This window comes from Mastigoproctus giganteus, chromosome 11 (assembly GCF_048544385.1).
Source record: "Mastigoproctus giganteus isolate SK-2022 chromosome 11, ASM4854438v1, whole genome shotgun sequence".
Lineage (NCBI taxonomy): Eukaryota > Metazoa > Arthropoda > Arachnida > Uropygi > Thelyphonidae > Mastigoproctus > Mastigoproctus giganteus.
The window spans coordinates 33,061,881-33,081,208 of NC_143585.1; the positions used below are offsets into that span (position 1 = coordinate 33,061,881).

A 19,328-nucleotide genomic window follows, 5' to 3' on the forward strand; every position below is an offset into this window, starting at 1 on the left:
CAATTATACTTTTCTGCAAACCATTTTTGTCATAAACCCCTTGCTGCATCTTCTATAACTTTTGCTCTCATTTCTAAACTTAAAATTTTCATTTTTCCTTTTTCTGCCATCACGTCTATATTCAAAGATGGATAAATCAGAAATAAATGAATGAAATACCTATTTGGTAGCAATATTTATAGAGTTACGTCAGAAACCCCAGATTCATAGAAATCTGTGAAAAATACTGGCCACCAAACAACAGGATTAATGGCTAGTCAAGTAAGATAAGTTATATTAGAGAATTACATATCCTAGAAATCTATGAAATATACCGACTGCCAAACAATAGGAATAATGGTCATGTAAGACAATGATCATCTTAGAGAATTACAGATTCTTAGAAATCTATGGAATACACTGCACACCAAACAACAGGATTAATGGGTTAGTTGAGTCAGAGTGGTTGTCCTAGAAAATACAGCTTTAATACACAGGACACTTATTTAAAACCATTCTAAGAAATATTGGTCTTTTGTAAAGGTGGTCTCATCGGGGAGGTGGTCACTGATAGCGGTTTCACTATAGTCTTTTAGCAGCTGATCCTTAGCTTTTCTGGGATTTAATAATAACAGTAACCAAGTGGTGTTTTTTTTTTTTTTTTTTAAATTATTTCTTTCCTAATGCCGACCATAGGTAAGCCTTACCAATTAAAAATGCTTGGTTTCCCCCCATGTGAGTTAGAGAGAGAGAGAGAGAGAGAGAGAAAATTCATTTTCTCTTGAATCAAACATTCCTCAGTGTCAAAGATGTTTATAAGACTTATAGGTGAGTAAGTAATACTGTTTACAATACTTTGCGTGAACAAGTTAAATTTTTTAACCTACGTAGGCATTACCTTTTACCTTATTAGTTCTTATTGCATTGACTTGCCAATTGTAATCCTGGTTGGCTCGTCAATCGTAAGGGTATTGTTTTATACTTTGCCTCGCTAATTGTAGGCATAAATTCTTTGGTTTTTATTATTAACCATATACCCTTGCCAACTAAGCTAAACCCTACTTTAATTTTATTTATGGAAACTATCAAGTTATCCTTGGGCCTCTGACTGCTTCTACACGATTTCAGGTTTAATTGTATTTTTGCTAGGAATTGAGTGAGGCAATTGACAAACACACTTAAAAAGTATAACATGTTTAATTATAGAAATTGACTTAAAGGTTTACAAAATTGATCAACAAAACTCTTTATTACAAACATTCCTCAATGGGATAAACCAAAACAATAAGTTCATTCAGCATATCTTGTTACTAAATTGAAACAATAGTTCCTTTACAATATCCAATTTGTTTATCCAGTTATTTCTTAGGCTAGTTCAAAATATCACAATTAGGATTTCAGAATGCCTTTCTTCTCCTTTTTGGATTATTCTCTTGACTAGAAATAATAATACGAAACAGTACTTACAATTATTTTCACTTCTCCGACCTTTTGGACCAGTTCCTTTATCTTCTAGCACTTTCTTTAACGGTTTCCACATCAGCTTAAACTCTCCTCTATCAAACTCACTTTGAAGTGGCATATACTTATTAACTGCCCACTTATTTTTAACTTTATTAACACTTGAAACTACTAGTTGCATAACTATAACTAATTACCATTCCCTAACACAACTTTCCTCGATTACTAACTTATTTGCTGCTTCCAAACTTGTTAACTCCGAATGACTCATGCCCTTACACCGGCAAATCCTCTTGTCCATAATCCGACAATATTCTTGCTGTTTCCCGACTATTACTCTCATGAAACTCCTTCCCTTATGGAACAATACCTCTCTCTCTACAACTCCTCCCTCTATAACTCCTTCTCTCTCTCTACAACTCCTCCCTCTATAACTCCTTCTCTCTCTCTACAACTCCTCCCTCTATAACTCCTTCTCTCTATACTCCTCTACAATTTTTTTACTTAACGCTACTGAACCAGTCCTTATATATCCCATTTTTACCCATGATTCCCTGAATTTTGACCTGACCTCCCCTAGATAAGTCGAACGTTCGCTGCAATTTTTTTTTTCCAACATAAGCTTAAGCTTATACCTATTATATATTATGATGTAGGTTTTTAAAGAAAAGGATAATAATCAGTTCTTCAAGGTAAAAGAAATTGTTTACAGTGTGAATAATTCTACATCTCAAACTGTATTATTCCAAACAAACAAATTCACGCTTGATACAAATGGTAAAAACCAGATAATTTATTAAGACTGAGAATCATACATTCTAATCCTCAACAAGTCAACAATTCATGCATATGCCTTGTTTTTAAAAATAAAAAGCTTTTTGGTATATGAGGCGTATATCAAAAACCTTTATAATCTTAATTTCAGATATTCAAACTTGATATCATCAATCTAAAATGATAATATGAACAGGAGTGATTGAAAAAATACCATTTTTCAAAATAATAAATGTAAATTATAATATTGCCAATTCTAAATTATGATAAAAATAATACATGAAAATTAGAATTCCACACAAAACAAGGAAATTGAGATCATTTATATTTTTACAGACATCACTAGTCATGAGAAATTGCATCGGAAACAATATCATACTGTGTGTGTGAGAGAGAGAGAGAGAGAGAGAGAGAGAGAGCACAAGCGAGCTGAAGCATGTCACAAGTAAAGCATAAATCTGATGTTAACTAAGACAATAAATATCACAAAAGGAAGGAAGATAAATGAAGATAAATCATTTCTAATTTAGAATTATCTATTTCTAACTTCACTTTCAATTTCAGTTGTCCATTTGAATTTCACCCATATTCATAAGGCAAGATTTATTATCTAAATTATTACTGATTCAGATTTAAAATGAAACAATTAAGCAAGTTATATACAAAAAGTTGTACATAACTTTTAATAAATTACAAAAAAGTTTTGTTCATTTGCATAATATTTTCTTACCCATACTCTGAAATACAACACTGATGAAATTGTGCAGTGATACCAACATAGTATCTTGCCACTGACGAGTAAAATATACTTGAAATATAGGATTCTCTTCTGGGTTTTTCAGAAAAGGCAAGGCTGAAGAGAAGGAAAGAAAAATAATCACTTAAAATTTTACCCTATTATATATTATTATGTAAGTTTTTACAGAAAAGGATAATAAATAATCAGTTCTTAAAGCTAAAAGAAATTATTTACAGTATGAATAATTCTACATCTGAAATTTAACAACTCTAAACAGACAAATTCATGCTTGACACAAGTGTTAAAAACCAGATAATTTATTGAAAGCATAAAATACACATGTACATTGGGGCAAGAAATTTATAAAATGAATATCTAAAAGAATAAAAATCAACACCTAAAGTATATTTCATTTTCTATAACATATATCTCAATCATTACATTTTAAATATTTATATGATCATTTTTTGATGATGCGAAAAGCAACTAAGATTTTTTTCCTCCAAACTTCCACATGGACAAGGTATCAAGGTAATATTCAAATTCATAGAAGATGACATGTTTGTGAAGTAATAACTGTAATAGCAGTTATGGACAGCTCCACCATAAGAAAGACCCTATAAACTAATTGTGCAATACCATTGCACTGTCTACCAAAAATTGTTGAAACAAACTGCAAAAGTTGAGAATCATATCTGAATTTTGTGCCAAAGCATTGAGATCTTGTTGAACAGTTGAACAATGGTTAATTCGAAGAGGGAAAGAGAATACTGAGAAAGATGTACTAGATTTTCAGGGTGTCTTTACAGATTTTGAGAACTACAACTTCTTCCTATACATGTGCAACATTTTCAGGCAGGCAGGCAGGCAGGCACGCACGCATGCAAGCGCACACATAGTTGCAATACAGCACCAGTCTTTTCAACATTTTTTTTAAGTCCTCCTGATAATTACTGACCTGAACAATCTCAGCATGAAATCTTACTTGAAACCCGCGCTATCTCAATAACACATGCCACCATTTCACACAAAACATTATGCTCAGTAGCACATGCTATTTTCTTCATAATTTCTTATAGAATTCTCTGCTACAGACAGTATCCCAATTTTTTAATGGTCTGTAATACTAGTATTAATTAATATTAACTATTAATTACTACAAGTTAAATACTTAATTAATCACCTTTATGATAATAAAGAACTCAAAACCTACATTGGTATTGTTATGTTTATTTCAGAATTGGAAATATGTACATAATGGAGTAAAACATTTTGTGGTATCATCTTACCACTTCTTCGGTGACTGAAAAGACAGTCACCGAAGAAGTGGTAATAACATTAAGGGTTATTATTATGGAATTCTTAAAAATTTTAGTAGATTTAAGTTTTTGTAGATCAAACTTAGTTCTGATTCGAAGAATTTTGTTTTAAGGTTAATTTTATACAGTAAATAACAATAATGTGTAAACACTTACCAGCTGTCTTTGTACAAAGACAGCTGGTAAGTGTTTACACATCACAAAAGATTGCTTCAGTCACAAGTTGTTCATTTATTTATGGGTAAAACATATATATACATACTTTGGTTTACTTAATCTCATTACCAATTACCACCAAACATGGTAACCCTTAAACTCATGTTTGGTGAACAAGAGTCTAAGGTGGTTTGGTGGATAAGGGTCCTTTAGACTTGTCCCCCAAACCATCTGGTAATGAGATTAAGTAAACAACCACAGTATATATATACAGCAGGCCCCCGTTATAACGCGGTTTGCTTTACGCTGATTCGCTATAACGCTGTTCTTATATTATAACCCGTATCTGACTATAACGCTGTCACAGATCACTATAACGCTCTTTTACAGATTGCATTTTTGGCATATTTAACGAAATCGTTTCATTTGATGGAGTCGATAGCTTGAAAATGAATAGCAAAACAGCATTAAAACATTTCCCACGCCGACTTGAGAAATTTTCCCACGCTCAGTGAAATATTCTCGCACGCTAATTTAGTTTCAGTACAGTGACTTGTTACGTAGTTCCGAGATCAACATTTTAAAAAATGATCAAGTATATTGCTTGTAATATTTGCGTTATATGCATTTATGCGAAGTCTAGTCATCGCTCAGTAGAGTATTAGACATCGTGCGTAACGGAAAGTTTACTTGAACATTGTATCATAATTAATGCAACCAATGCAGTTACATTTTTGAAGAGTTAATAATGGCTGATAAGAATGAAAAAGCAACGTCTGAGAGCAGCATGAAGACTATAAATGTAAGAAAAAGACTGAATTTGAAAATTAAATTAGACGTTTTGAAGCGAATCGATTCCGGTCAACGACAAACGGATGTGTGCCATAATTTAGGACTTGCAACTTTAACTGTAAGAACAATTATAAAAAAATAAAGAATTAATTTTTGCAGCGGGAAAGATAGCTGTTCCACTGCAAGCAACTAGGACTAGGCCGGCTATTAGGATTGAAATGGAAAGACTTTAATTTTATTGAAGATAATATTCCAATGCAGAATTCAGTTAAGTTAAATATTAAAAAAAGACAGAGAGAGAAAGAGATTAGCCAATATGATGATCTGAAGAAAACTCGCCTAAAAAAAAAAAAAAAATGTGGAACCATTTAAAACTGGTAAGGGCTGGTTGAATAGATTTAAAATCCAGGGAGAAGCCGCAAGTGCAGATCAAGGAGCTGAAACTTTCAAAAAAGAACTTGTTAAAATTGTTGAAGAGGGGTATTATGTGTTATACTTCTCAACAAGTTTTTAACATAGCTGAAGCAGGACTTTTGTGGAAACGAATGCCTAAAAGAAGTTTCATATTGAAAGAAGAAAAAAACATGCCGGGTTTCAAAGCGGCGAAGGATCGGTTGACTTTATTGTTGTTTGTAACGCTGCGGGGGATTTAAAATTAATACCCCTTTTAGTTTATTTGGAAGAGGGCCAAAGTTCAACTCAAAATCCACACATTTGTCATGATTAAATTCATCAATTAAATTAAATTCATTATTTTAATTGGAATTTTAAATTTACTTACTTTAAATTAAGTTACCACATAATTATACGTATGCAATGCAGAATATTTTATATATGTGCAAATATTCGAATATTAAATATTTTGACCGACATTTGTGCACCTTTTCATTACTGTTTATTATTCATTAGGAAATATCCTATGGCACCGACCGCAGCTCATAAATACATATGTTACCTTATGGGAAAGCGGCGCTCGCTTAGCGCGGATTCACTTAGCGCTCTGTTTTTCCGGAACGAATGATCAGCGTTAAGCGGGGGGTCACCTGTATATATATATATGTTCTAGAATATGGTAGAGTAAAAATATATCGGATTAGCAATGAGGTAGCAGGTTGAGTGAGACAAGGTGCATTCTGCAAAAGACCTGTGTGTCAAAAACATCCAAGTAATGTGCAAAGGCCAACGCCGGCACTGTGGAAAAAACTTCACCTACTTTGGAACTATATTATTACTATTATACTATCTTATATTCGAATATATTCATATATTCGAACCTAGTTATGCAGGCAGTTGACAACAGAAACAGATAGCTACATTAATTATGGGCCGATATATTGAGAGGGTTAGCCCTGGATAAAGTCCCTTTCAATATATCTACTAACCCATAATTAACATTTTTTTTATAATTTTGCCTTATTATTTTATAATTTTACTCTATCATATTTGAATTTATGTTACTACTTTTATCTCTTTTTGCTTTACGTTTTATCTCATTTTGTTTTACTCTCACCTTATATTACATATTGTACTTCTAGGTTTTGCCACAGTGCTGGCGTTGGCCTTTGCACGTTACTTGGGCGTTTTTGACGCACAGGTCCTTTGCAGAATGCACCTTATCTCACTCAACCTGCTACCTCATTGCTAATGTGATATATTTTTAATCTACCATATTCTATCATATCTAGAACATATCAATACAAACCGATGTAATGCACAATCTTTCACTTAGATGACATTAATTGGTGCTGATCTCATTAACCTTAGGTTATCTATAATGTTAAAATTTACTAATAATTCATCGCCTAATACAGATATATATATATATATATCCAATATTTTAAATTAAATAAAACAAGGCTGTATACAGTTTTATTTATTTATTTCATTTTAATAAAAATAATTCAATGATAGTACATACATATATATATATATATATATACACACACACACACACATATATAGGTTTCACCCAGAGGTGTATTGCTAAAAAATTAGTACCAGAACACTCGGAAATTAACTACAAATAGTTACCTACTTTTTTTCATTTGCAAAAATAAATAAGTCAAAGATTAGAATATTTGTTCAGTATTTATTTATAACTATTAAACAAAAATTTCAAAAGTAAAAAACAAAGAGAAAAAATTTTTAAAATTCAGAAAAGAAAAAAACGAAAACAAAAACTCCAAAATAATATAAAAAATACTGTTCAAAAGAATCATAGAAATTCCCATACAGGATCAAATATGTATTCTTGTGTGACTGCTCTTTTTGTTTGTTGGTCAACAGCAGAACGAAGAGAATGCAACCAAGTTTCGGACATAAAAATATGGATTCCATAATTCTAGTGGTGGACCGTGTAGCTTGCCACAGGTTCAACAAGAATACGGGATCTTTTCTCAGTTAATATTAAATTCGTACTGCTGAAGCCACGCTCGCATTCAGAAAGAACTGCAAGATATAATTTTGGAATAAGTTTTTAAATATTCCAAATCTGTGGGCACGCTACAACCACCATTAGCTAAATAATCCCTGTAGGCATTCAAACATTTTGTGAAAGATAAATTAAAACATTTACAGAGAGATTCTATTTCATTTTCTTCAAATCCAAGATCAATTTCAGATGGCCATTTGCTTGGTTCAAGAATTCACAACTCTTATGTCTGAAGCTGAAATTCCTTCAGTAAATTCAGTAGAATATGTACTAATGCTCAGTCTTCATATTATTAACAATACTGTTTAGAAATATATTTTTAGTAGCAATGGGTAAAATAGATATTATTTCTCCCTCCCCTTTGATTATGCCATTGTTTCATAATATTAGGTGTATAAATTTAATGATTTTCTATGAAGACATTTAGAAAAAAGTACCGGGACGTTGTTCCAGCTCAAATACACCACTGGTTTCACCCATAAACAAGTTATTGTGACCAAAGTGATCTTTCGTGATAGTGATATTGCAAAACTTTTCAATAATCGAGCAGCAGGTAAGCGTTTGCATATTGTTATTTACTAGTAAAATTAACCTTAAAATAAAATTTTTTGAATTAGATCTAAATTTAATTTACTAACTTTTAATTCTGCTAAAAAAAAATTTTAAGAATTTCATAATAACCTTTATTTACTGTCTTTGCAGTCACTGAAGAAGTGGTAAAAAAAAAAAAAATACTACAAAACCTTGACTCCATTATGTATATATTTCCAATTCAGAAATTAACAATAACACCAATGTAGTTTTTAAGCACTTGATTATCTGTACTAGATTTAAAATCTTCAAAGCAGTTTGCCTATGCGCCGTGCCCAGGGCTGTGCAAAGGTACTTGGGAGCCTGGATGCAAAAGGGATTAAGGGGCCTCATTTATGTTGAGACTTTGATGGCTCCCTCTATTGGGGCCCTGGAGCAGTGCATCCAATGCACCTCCCATTTGCACAGCCCTAACCATTCCCGCCCAAGGAATATCTCAGATTACTCTTTTTTATGATCTGAGATTATTCCTTGGGCGGAATATACTTCTGAGATATTCCCTTGTCAAGAAGCTATATTTGCATACTCAAATACAATAAATGTCTATTATTACAAATATGGTCTATAATGAGAAGTCCAATATATTCAACATTGTCTACTGTACTGTTTAATTTAATAATATCAAATAGATGTATAAAGAAATTCTATACAAGAACTACAGTGATAATGTAAAACATACAAATGTTTATCTGGTGTCCCTGTAGAGATAAAAGAGGCTGTTTCTACTCACAAATCATCTGAAGCACAACTAGAGATGTTTTGTTTCTTCTATGAGCTAACATAAGACATCATTCAACTTGTTGACTGTATACAGCCTTGTTTTTGACTGATTCATCTGTAGCTGTTTAAAACCTGTTAATCACATTGACTCTCCGCAGAATGGAATGGCAATTTCTCTGTCAGCAGAACTGAACTCTCCACTATTTATTATCTACAGTTCAATTATCAATCAAATGCAGTCGTATCTGTTCATCTATGTAAGTTTTTAACATGATATATGGTTAATAACCGAATACAAATTTGCATATTTTCTTATGCTTTATATGGCATTTATATATTTTAGTCATTTTTTTTCCATAATGCAGACTTTTACATAATCCTGATTTGTAGGAGAACTGTCCTCAGAAGTTCTTCCTAAACCAATGCATTTTCACTACTTTGAACCCTTTGCTTTGCTGCTTTAGTCTGAGGCATGATTTTAGTCTAAATTTAATTTAAAGACAATTCACAAAAAGTAACTGAAAAGAATAACACATTAATCCTGCTTATTTGACAGTAGCATAAACAGTAAAATAAGCAGAATATATGCCAATTTATAGTATTTTAGTTTACATTATTACAAACTATGGTATTTTAGATTACGTTATGTAATAAGATTATGTTATAAAAAATGTGTATTGCTATAAATTCAACATTGGATTTACAACAATACATAGGAAATAGTTTATATCCCCAACAAATACATTTCTGATACTCATTATGCTGCTACATACATAAAAAACCTGGAAGTAATGCTATAACGGTGGCAGAATTCAAACTTTCTTATATTGATACAACATAACACAGTGGAATATTGCTTAACAAACAAACTTCATACAAACTAATCACAGCATTAGAACTCTTTGTATATTGAAGAGTGAATGGGATAACAAAAGATGGACTAGCTGTATGTATATGTTGTAATTATCAGCATATACATACACCTAGTCATAGAATACCATAGCCTATTTGCATTTGAACTTCATGTGCATCTGATTGCACAACAGTATTTATGGCATGAAAAGATATAGCAATACATTAGTACTTATGAATCTCTCCTAACAAACCTAAAATGACTAAATAAAATATAATAGTTTAATTATTATATAATTTATGACAGTAATTTTTATTTTCAATTAATTCATGTTCTCTACTCACCAAACCAGTCTTTCCATTCTGAATGCCCCTGAAGTTCTGAAGTCATTTTCTCAAAAAATTCTGACAATTTATCTTGACGAGCACTTGAAATGCACATTACTACATACATTCTCAGCAAAGCATTTTCTAATTTCTTGGCTGTAGACAAAAAAGAATGCTCTAGACGAGAAAACACTCGTTGATCAAGATGAGTCCATGCATCTCGTAGTGCAGTCAGGTCTAAGGTATTAATACACGTGCTCAAATGGTCAACAATTCTATCAGGCTGAAAGAGTTTTTCAAATGATGAATGACATTTTAAATTAACTTTCTAGGAATACAAAATGACTCTGTATTATCAAGTGTCCAAAAATACTGGAACCAACAGCAAGTTTTCTTGTTCATTGTTTTAAGGTATCATTGACTAGTTGAACTAACATTCACAAGACACCCTATATAAGATACTATACTACTACTTAATGCAAGCCAGAATGATTCAAGCATGATGGTGGCCAGTTACACTATCCACTCTCAGTTTCTCATAGGCTGGATGAAACATTTACATTTACAATGCCAAATTTAAAAATTTAAATCTACTAGACTTTCCTTTCTGGGACTGTTAAGCCATAAATTTACACTGTAGAAACTGATAATACAACTAATCTCCAACATCAAACTGAACAAGTTGATTCATTCATCAAACTGAACAAGTTGATTCATCCATCAAACAGATAAGCTATAAGAACAATGAATTCTTCTCACATCTATGAAACTTTTTTTCCCAAAAAGCATTTGAATAAGTAGTAGTTATCTTGAACATACTGCAAATAAAGTATTTTGCTGATGATTCCACTTTTGAACACCATATAGATATAATTAACAACACAATCATTTGAAATCATCATAATTGATTTTATTATTATTTTTTTATTCACAAAAATAAAACTTTTAGCATTTATGACATGAATACTGGGGAAGAAAGACAATTCTCGTAATAAAGATAAGAGAATGCAGTACTAATTCCATCAAGAATTAAAGTTAATACAAAAGGCTCTTGAAGAAAAAAATTAATTTTTATCTTATAATGTAAGAATTATCCACCACGTTCACTACATAATTTTCATTTATTGCCATATGCGAGGATAAATGTCATGTAACATACAAAGTATTCAAAAAATCATTACTAGAAAAGCCCATACCTTTTGATCCGATTCGAAATAATAGATGTGATTTTTACTGTTACAATGAATTACTCAAAAAATTTATCATCCGTGTACTTCATAAATCATTGGTTCAAAAGCCCATGAAACAAAATGGCTACTGTTCAAGAAAAAGCAATGTTTTGTGGCTTGCTGCTACAAATTCACCAATTTGGGTTCAATGCAATTATCACTGGATGTATAGGAAAGATCCAAAAAAGTGTTCCAACCTTTTATGCTGTTTGTTATTTGGTTTTTAGGAGCATTAGCAACTAAGGCCATTGCTCCGGGGATATACAGTGGTCTTTCTTTGACCTTTCCGCATCCTCCATATTTGGTGGGCACGGGCTCGAAAACCGGTCCAACTTTTTATGCGTGGATGAAGTTTAGTGCACAACAAAGATAGTGGACGACCTTAAACATTAAAAGTCTGGGCGAACATTCGTAATGCATTCTATCAATTCGTAATGCAGAGGTGAAGGTAATTCTTGCACAACTTCTATTAGAATAAGTAGCGACCTGGAGCTAGGGGTGTTGGGGGTTTCAGGGACGGATGTCAGTCATCGTGAAACAGGTGGGTATATGGGATGTGTTAGATTGGCTGGGAATAGGAATAGGTGCATGTATACTTGCATGTATACCAATGCTAGAAGTATAGTAAATAAATCTGATGAATTTGAAGTGTTGGTCAAGACATCAAAGGCGGATATTGTTGGGATATCAGAGACGTGGTGTCACACAGATATAAGGAATGCTGAACTGGAATTTGGGGAGTACAATGTGTACAGAAAGGATAGACAGGAGAGGAAGGGAGGAGGTGTTGCGCCGTTAATAAAGAAAAACATAAAATCAAAAGAAGTGCATCCAGTTGATATAGATGAACAGTGCACTGTTGAGTCAGTTTGGTGTGACATAAGCACTGCGAAAGCAAAAATTAGAGTAGGAGTGTGTTATAGGCCTAATGACTCGAATGAGTACAATGAACAATTGTACAGAGAAATAGAGTGGGCTAGTAAATCGGAATGTCTTATAATGGGGAATTTTAACTTCCCAGATATTGACTGGAACTTGTGGGTTGGTTACTCACACATTAGTAAGACTTTTTTGGATTTATTGGATGACTGTTTTCTGCAGCAGCATGTTCGAGAGGCAACCAGAGAAAGTAATACTCTTGATCTGGTTATCAGCAGTGATCATTCATCTATTAGGAATTTGCAGATAAAAGAACCACTAGGTGGCAGTGATCACAGTGTACTGACGTGGGATTTACTTAAAGATTTAATTACAATAAGGGGTAAAGGAAAGGGTTTTTGCTTCCATAAAGGCGAGTACAGTGGTCTCTGACAGTTTTTAAATTCATCAACTGACATCAACTAGTAACATCAAGTAACATCAACTGACGATGTTACCAACAGCAAATTCTAAGTGGGAAGCATTCAAGGAATTAATCGTGGAAGCTACTAAAAGTTTCATACCTATTAAGAAATATTGTTCAAGGTTTAGGCCTAAATGGTTGTCAAATGAACTAATGAGACTCGTAACAGAGAAGAAAAATGCATGGGATGCATATAAATTATCAAGCGACTCAGAAGCCTATGGCAGATATAAGTTAATCTGTAATCAGGTCACAAAGGAGGTTCGGCAGGCGAAGGCAGATTATGAGAAATCCTTGGCAAAAGGTGCTAAGAAAAACAGCAAGAATTTCTTTACTTATATAAACTCTAAAAGGAAGGGGATGAATCTGATTGGTCCACTTGACATCGATGGTTCGACTGTTGATGATCCTGCTCAGATAGCAAACAAACTGAATGAGTATTTTGCATCTACATTCACACATGAGGAGTTATTAAGGTTTGAAAATGGCAGAAGGTTATCAAATTGTAGCAGGGTGCTTAATGATCTTGTAATAACTGAGAGCAAAGTGGAAGAGAAATTGTTGAAGTTAAACGTAAGAAAAGCACCTGGGGTGGATGGGATCTATCCAGTTATATTAAAGGAGGTGGCAAAGCAACTAAGCAAACCCTTAGCCATAATTATGAGAGCATCCTTGGACTCAGGGGAGGTTCCCACGGACTGGAGATGTGCAAATGTATCCCCAATTCACAAAGGGGGGGGGATCGAAGGGTGACACGAGTAATTACACACCAGTTAGTTTAACTTCTGTTCCAGCTAAAATAATGGAGTCGCTGGTTAAAGATGCATTGCAGGATCATCTAGACAAGACTGCAGCAATAATTCAGACACACCATGGGTTTGTTAAGGGAAAGTCTTGTCTGACAAATTTGATAGGATATTATGATGTGGTTACAAAGGAACTGGATGCAAAAAATAATTTTGATATCATATATTTGGATTTCAGGAAAGCTTTTGACACTGTTGCGCATGGAAGACTATTGTACAAATTGGGGCAGAATGGCATTAAGGGTAAGTTGCTACAATCCATAAAAGGATGGTTTGTGGGAGAAGACAGAGGGTGGTAATCAATGGGTGCTGCTGTTCTTGGACTAATGTTATTAGTGGAGTCCCACAGGGTTCGGTGTTAGGTCCACTGTTGTTTTGTATATTTATCAATGATATTGATGAAGGTATATCAGGCTTAATGTCGAAGTTTGCAGATGATACAAAGGTTGGCAGGGTTGTTAATGACAGTAATGGCAGTGTGCTACTGCAACAGGATCTAGATAATTTGGGCAGATGGGCTAAGAAGTGGCAACTGAAGTTTAACATTGACAAATGCAAAGTACTTCATATGGGTAGAAGTAACCCCAGAGAAATGTACCAACTGTGTGGTACTACACTTAAGGTGGTAGAAAATGAAAAAGACCTGGGAGTAATTGTGCAGTCAGATATGAAGTTCTCTGAGCAATGTAGACAGGCTGCCAGGGCAGGTCATGGGGTTTTGTCAATGATATATAGGAATTTTGCTAGCAGGGAAAAGGAGGTGATTATCCCTCTGTATAAGGCAATGGTCAGGCCACGCCTTGAGTACTACGTACAGGTCTGAAGGCCTCATTTTAGGAAGGATGTAGATTTACTTGAGCGTGTACAGAGAAGGGCAACAAGATTGGTGAGGGGAATGAAGGGATCCTCTTACCAAGAGAGGCTTAAGTTCTGCAAATTGCAGTGGCTGGAGACTAGGCACCTGCACGGTGATCTGATTGAGGTCTATAAGGCCTTGAATGGGTTGAGCACGCTGAATTCTGATGGGATCCTTCCACTTGTTCAGATTACGAACCTAAGTGGGCATAAATTCAAATTAAGAAAAGACAGATGTAGAATAGATGTGCGGAAATTTGCCTTTAGCCAGCGGGTGGTTAATTGCTGGAACAAAACTTCCATCTCTCGTTGTGGAAGTTGATAGGTTGAATAAATTTAAGGAGGAACTGGACAGGCATTTGAAGGGAATGGTGTGATTTTTTTTTTTTTTTTTTTGGCTGATGCTGCATAAGCTCATACATTTGCTTTCTTGCATCACATGCCACTACTACTACTACTATCAAGGCCCAGCACGTCAATCCAATGTTCTTCACAAGAATGTAAAATTTTTCAAAATGAAGTGCACAATGTTGTTCATAAAATTTGAACTTTATTGGCTTTATTTGCCAATAAAGTTCAAGTGGTGCAGCAGTTATTACCAAAAAACAGGACAGTACATGAATTGTTTGCCAGCACACTTTTCTGATAAAGCAACTTTTCATGTTTCAAGACATGTAAATTGGCATAATGTTTGCATATGAAATTCTGAGAAAACATTTGGTTAGGCTGAAATAAAAACAGTAGAGGAAGAAAGAGATTGGGGATTAACAATATGGACAGACATGAAGTTCTCCTAGTAGTGCAGACAGGTGGTTGGTTGGTTGTTTTGGGTTTTATTGCCACATCAGCGACTAAGGCTATAATGCGCCGGAATAAGGTCCTGTAAAATAAAAGATTTATATTTCAGCGACCTAAAAAATTAGGTCACTACGTCAAGATGTATAGAAATAAGGATATGTAAAAAGTTTATAAAGTATTTAAAAGACAGTAACTTTTAAATTTATGAAAAAATATTTAAACATTTTAAATAGCTAAAAATAGCTGATAAATTTGCATTGTCGGATAAAATCTGACTGAGTGTATGAGGCTCAGTCAGATGGCTAAAAGCAGTAAAATGTAGATGACGTTCCTGCCTGTAAAGCGGGCACTCGGATAAAATATGTCTTGCTGTTAAAAAGATGTCACATTGTTCACACATAGGAGTGTCATCCGCCCTCAGCAGGAATAAACGAGTAAGATGACTGCAGACAGGTGGCAATGAAGGTCCATAATGTCCTATTGATGATTTATCAAACATTTACTTGTAGAGACAAGAAGATCAATAATTCTACTGTATAAGGCAGCTGCAAGACAGCCCTAAAAACACCGAGTTCAAGTAAGGAGACTTGCATCTAAACAAAAAAAAAATCCCCAAGCTTCTTGAAAGGGATCTTAAAGAGTTTGGCAGCAAGACATCTTATTGAAGAACCTGACGGAAGTCACTAGACACCATAATTCGAATTAAGGTGAAGGAGATTTAGACTGGATTGTAAGAAATGCTTTTTTTTTTAGCCACTAAGTTATTAAAGAATAAATTTCATAGGTGGTTAAGGGTGACAACTTAGAGAAATTTTCAAAATTTCTCCAAGACTCAGAATTGGAGAAGTACCAACACATCTCCAATACATAAAGGTTACTCTAAGAATGAAGAGGATAACTACTGAAAGATTGTTTGTTTGGGGATTTTTTAGGCACATTGGAATCTATGGCCATAATGCGCCAATACTGAAAGACCAGTCTGACTTCGGGGAAAATGAAGGAGGTAGTGATAAAGAGTGCATTACAGGATCATTTACAAATTAATACTACATCCCGGTATAGAATTCTAAAGGAAACACAGCATGGTTTTGTAAAGGGAAAATCAAGTTTAATCAACCTGGCTAGCTATTTTGATAGTCATTCATGAACTGGATGTAGGAAATAATTTCAACATTGTTTACTTAAGATTTCAGGGAAGTATTTGACTCAGTCCTGCATGAGAGGTTACCACATTAAACCGAAACATGTTGAAATCACAGGGAAAATCCTTAGATGAATTTCAGGAGGGCAAGAGGAATTATCCTTAGATGAACTGGATGCAGGGCAGGAGGGAGACAACTGTGATGAACAGTTGGCACACCCAGGGTCCTGAGCTCAATATCATCATTCTCTTTTTTGGTGATTCCCTCCTTTCTACCTACCTACCCCCCCCCTCTCTCTCTCTCTCTCTCTCAGGGTACTCAAATTTTTTTTTGGCCGGTGCAGCATAAGCCTCAAGCTTCCTTGCACCATATGGCTAGTAATAATAATAACCACACAGATCCAAAGACATTTGCATAGCTTCAATCTATAGACTGGAGCTGTGCAAATATCTCTCCTAATTCATAAGGGAGGATCACAAAAGGTCACTTGAATAATTACAGACTTGTTAGCATGACCTCTATTCCAGGGAAAATAATGGAATCACTGGATAAAGAAGTAATGCAGGACCATCTAACCAGAAATGCAGTTAAGAAGTGATCTTGTTTTACCAATCTCACTGCATACAATGACACAGTAACAAAGGAAATACATTGTAGATGTAAAAAATAATTTTGAAATTCGTATACTTAGATTTCAGAAAAGCTTTTTATAACCATACCACATAAAAGGCTGCTCTACAAACTGGAGCAGTGTGGTATTAAAGGCAAGTACAGTACTGTTGTGGATAATGGGATGGTCCATGGGAGAAGACAGGGTGGTTAAAAGAGCCACTGCTTTTCTTGGACAAATATTATTAGTGGAGTCCAAGGTTCAGTGTTAGGTGCATGGTTGGTTTCAATTTTTATAAATTATACTGATGAAGATATATCAGGTTTAATGTGTGTCTGCAGGTAATATGAAGGTTGGCAGAGTGGTTAATCAGAATAATCAGGTATGTGACTGCAACAAGATCTAGAACAATGAGGCAGATTGACAGAGAAATGGAAACTAAAGTTTAACATTGACAAATGCAAGGTACTGTATATGAGTAGCAGTAATCCCAGAATAACATACCAACTAAGAGGTACCACACATATGCAGATAGTGGAGTACAAAAAAAAAGATCTGGGGTTGTAAATATGCAGTCAGACAGGAGTGAGTGAGCGAGCGATTTTAGTTTTTTGGGAACATGAGCAACTAAAGCAAGGTACACCAATTGGGTCTAGCACTTAAATATACTAAAAAAAAAAAAACAGTAACCTACAAATAGGTTATGTCCAAATGTAAACAGTGTTAAGAACGAGATTATCAAGGTAAAAACAGTAAAAAAACATAAATAAATATGAGTATATACTGCATTCCTCTGTGAGGTGCAATGTCCACATGACACAGAGGAATGCCACCTCTCTGTGTTACCAGCCAATACGAGGCAGTATATGACTCATTAACCAGTGAAAAACCGGTGCTCGAAGTAGTGAAACCCATGTTTGCTCTCTAGAACAGGAACTCCAACAACTCCCATCATGCAGTAAGATTGAATATCTTTTAAGGATGTGGTGAGCATCGTGGCTAGATCCAGTCTTCCTTGTATTTTGAGGGTACAGCTCTAAAACGGTGTTCACAGGCTAGCAGCTAAATAGTCCAACAGACCAAACCTACTAGTAACTCTAGGAGGCATCCAGATCAGCTAGTACTGATCTGGATGCCTCTAATCTACCACACAGTAACGAGGGAGTCAGAGTAGTGTGCATGCAGGGGGCATTGTTGAAGCTGTATTATGTCAAACATCTGGGTATATTCTGGCTGTATAGTACACCATATGCAGATGGAAGACTGCTTTACAAATTGGAACAGTATGGCATTAAGGACAAAGGATAAAGGGATAGTTGAATGGGAGATGGCAGAGAGTGGTAATAAATGGACACTGCTCTACATGAACTGATGTTATTAGTGGAGTTGCCCAGCATTCGGTGCCAGGCCTATAGTTGTTTTGTGTATTTATCAATGATATCGATGAAGATATATCAGGCTTAATGTTCAAGCTTGCAGATGATACAAAGGTTGGCAGGGTTGTTAATGACAGTAAAGACAGTATGCTACTGCAACAGGATCTAGAAAAGTTAGGCAGATGGGCTGAGAAGAGGCAACTAAAGTTTAACATTGACAAATGCAAAGTGATGCATATGGATAGCAGTAACCCAAGAGAAACATACCAACTGTGTGATACAGCAATCAGGTAGGTGGAGAATGAAAAAGTTCTGGGGGTAAATGTGCAGTCAGATATAAAGTTCTCTGAGCAGTGCAGATAGGCTACCAATGCAGTTCATGGAGTTTTGTCAATGATATACAGGAATTTTGCTAGGAGAGACAAGGTGATTATCCCCTTGCATAAGGCAATGGCCAGGCCACACCTCGAGTACTGCATACAGGTCTGGAGGCCTAATTTAGGAAGGATGCAGAGCTGCTGATGCGAGTGCAGAGAATGGCAACAAGATTGGTGAGAGGAACAAAGGGGTACTCTTACCAAAAGAGGCTTAAGTTCTGCAAGTTGCAGCATCTAGAGACGGCACCTGCAAGGTGATCTGATTGAGGTGTATAAGGTTTGGTTTGGTTTGGTTTTTAATGGCGCATTGGCAGCTAAGGCCATAATGCGCCAAGACAAATTTAAAATGTTATTAAACATTTTGGTAGCAAAAGCTACCACGTCAAACAAAGAATTATTATGTTAACAAGGTATAAAAGTAAAACCATAAAACTTACATCTTTGTATAAACATTAATAGATTGTAAGAAGTTAAAAACGTCAGACATATTGTCTCTGTCACCTATAATCTGACTGAGTGTAAATGGCTCAGTCAAATTATTAAAATCAGTAAAACACAAGCGTCGTGCTTCAGTAATAACAGGACATTCTACAAAAAGATGACTGACGGTTAAAATAACATTACAATTCTCGCACATAGGTGGGTCATCCGC

At 34.7% G+C, this 19,328-nt stretch overlaps 1 protein-coding gene across 3 annotated transcripts in view; it reads right to left on the reverse strand.

The window, feature by feature from the left end:
* LOC150077873 (WD repeat-containing protein 91) overlaps positions 1 to 19,328 on the reverse strand; it is a 217,373-nt gene that overhangs the window by 174,215 nt on the left and 23,830 nt on the right. For all 3 annotated transcript variants that reach the window (XM_090384218.1, XM_090384217.1, XM_090384216.1), the window contains exons 2-3: positions 10,160 to 10,424; positions 2,945 to 3,067 (exon numbers count right to left, since the gene is read on the reverse strand). In XM_090384218.1, coding sequence (XP_090240344.1) covers positions 2,945 to 3,067; positions 10,160 to 10,424 — 388 coding nt within the window. The remainder of the gene's footprint in view (positions 1 to 2,944; positions 3,068 to 10,159; positions 10,425 to 19,328) is intronic.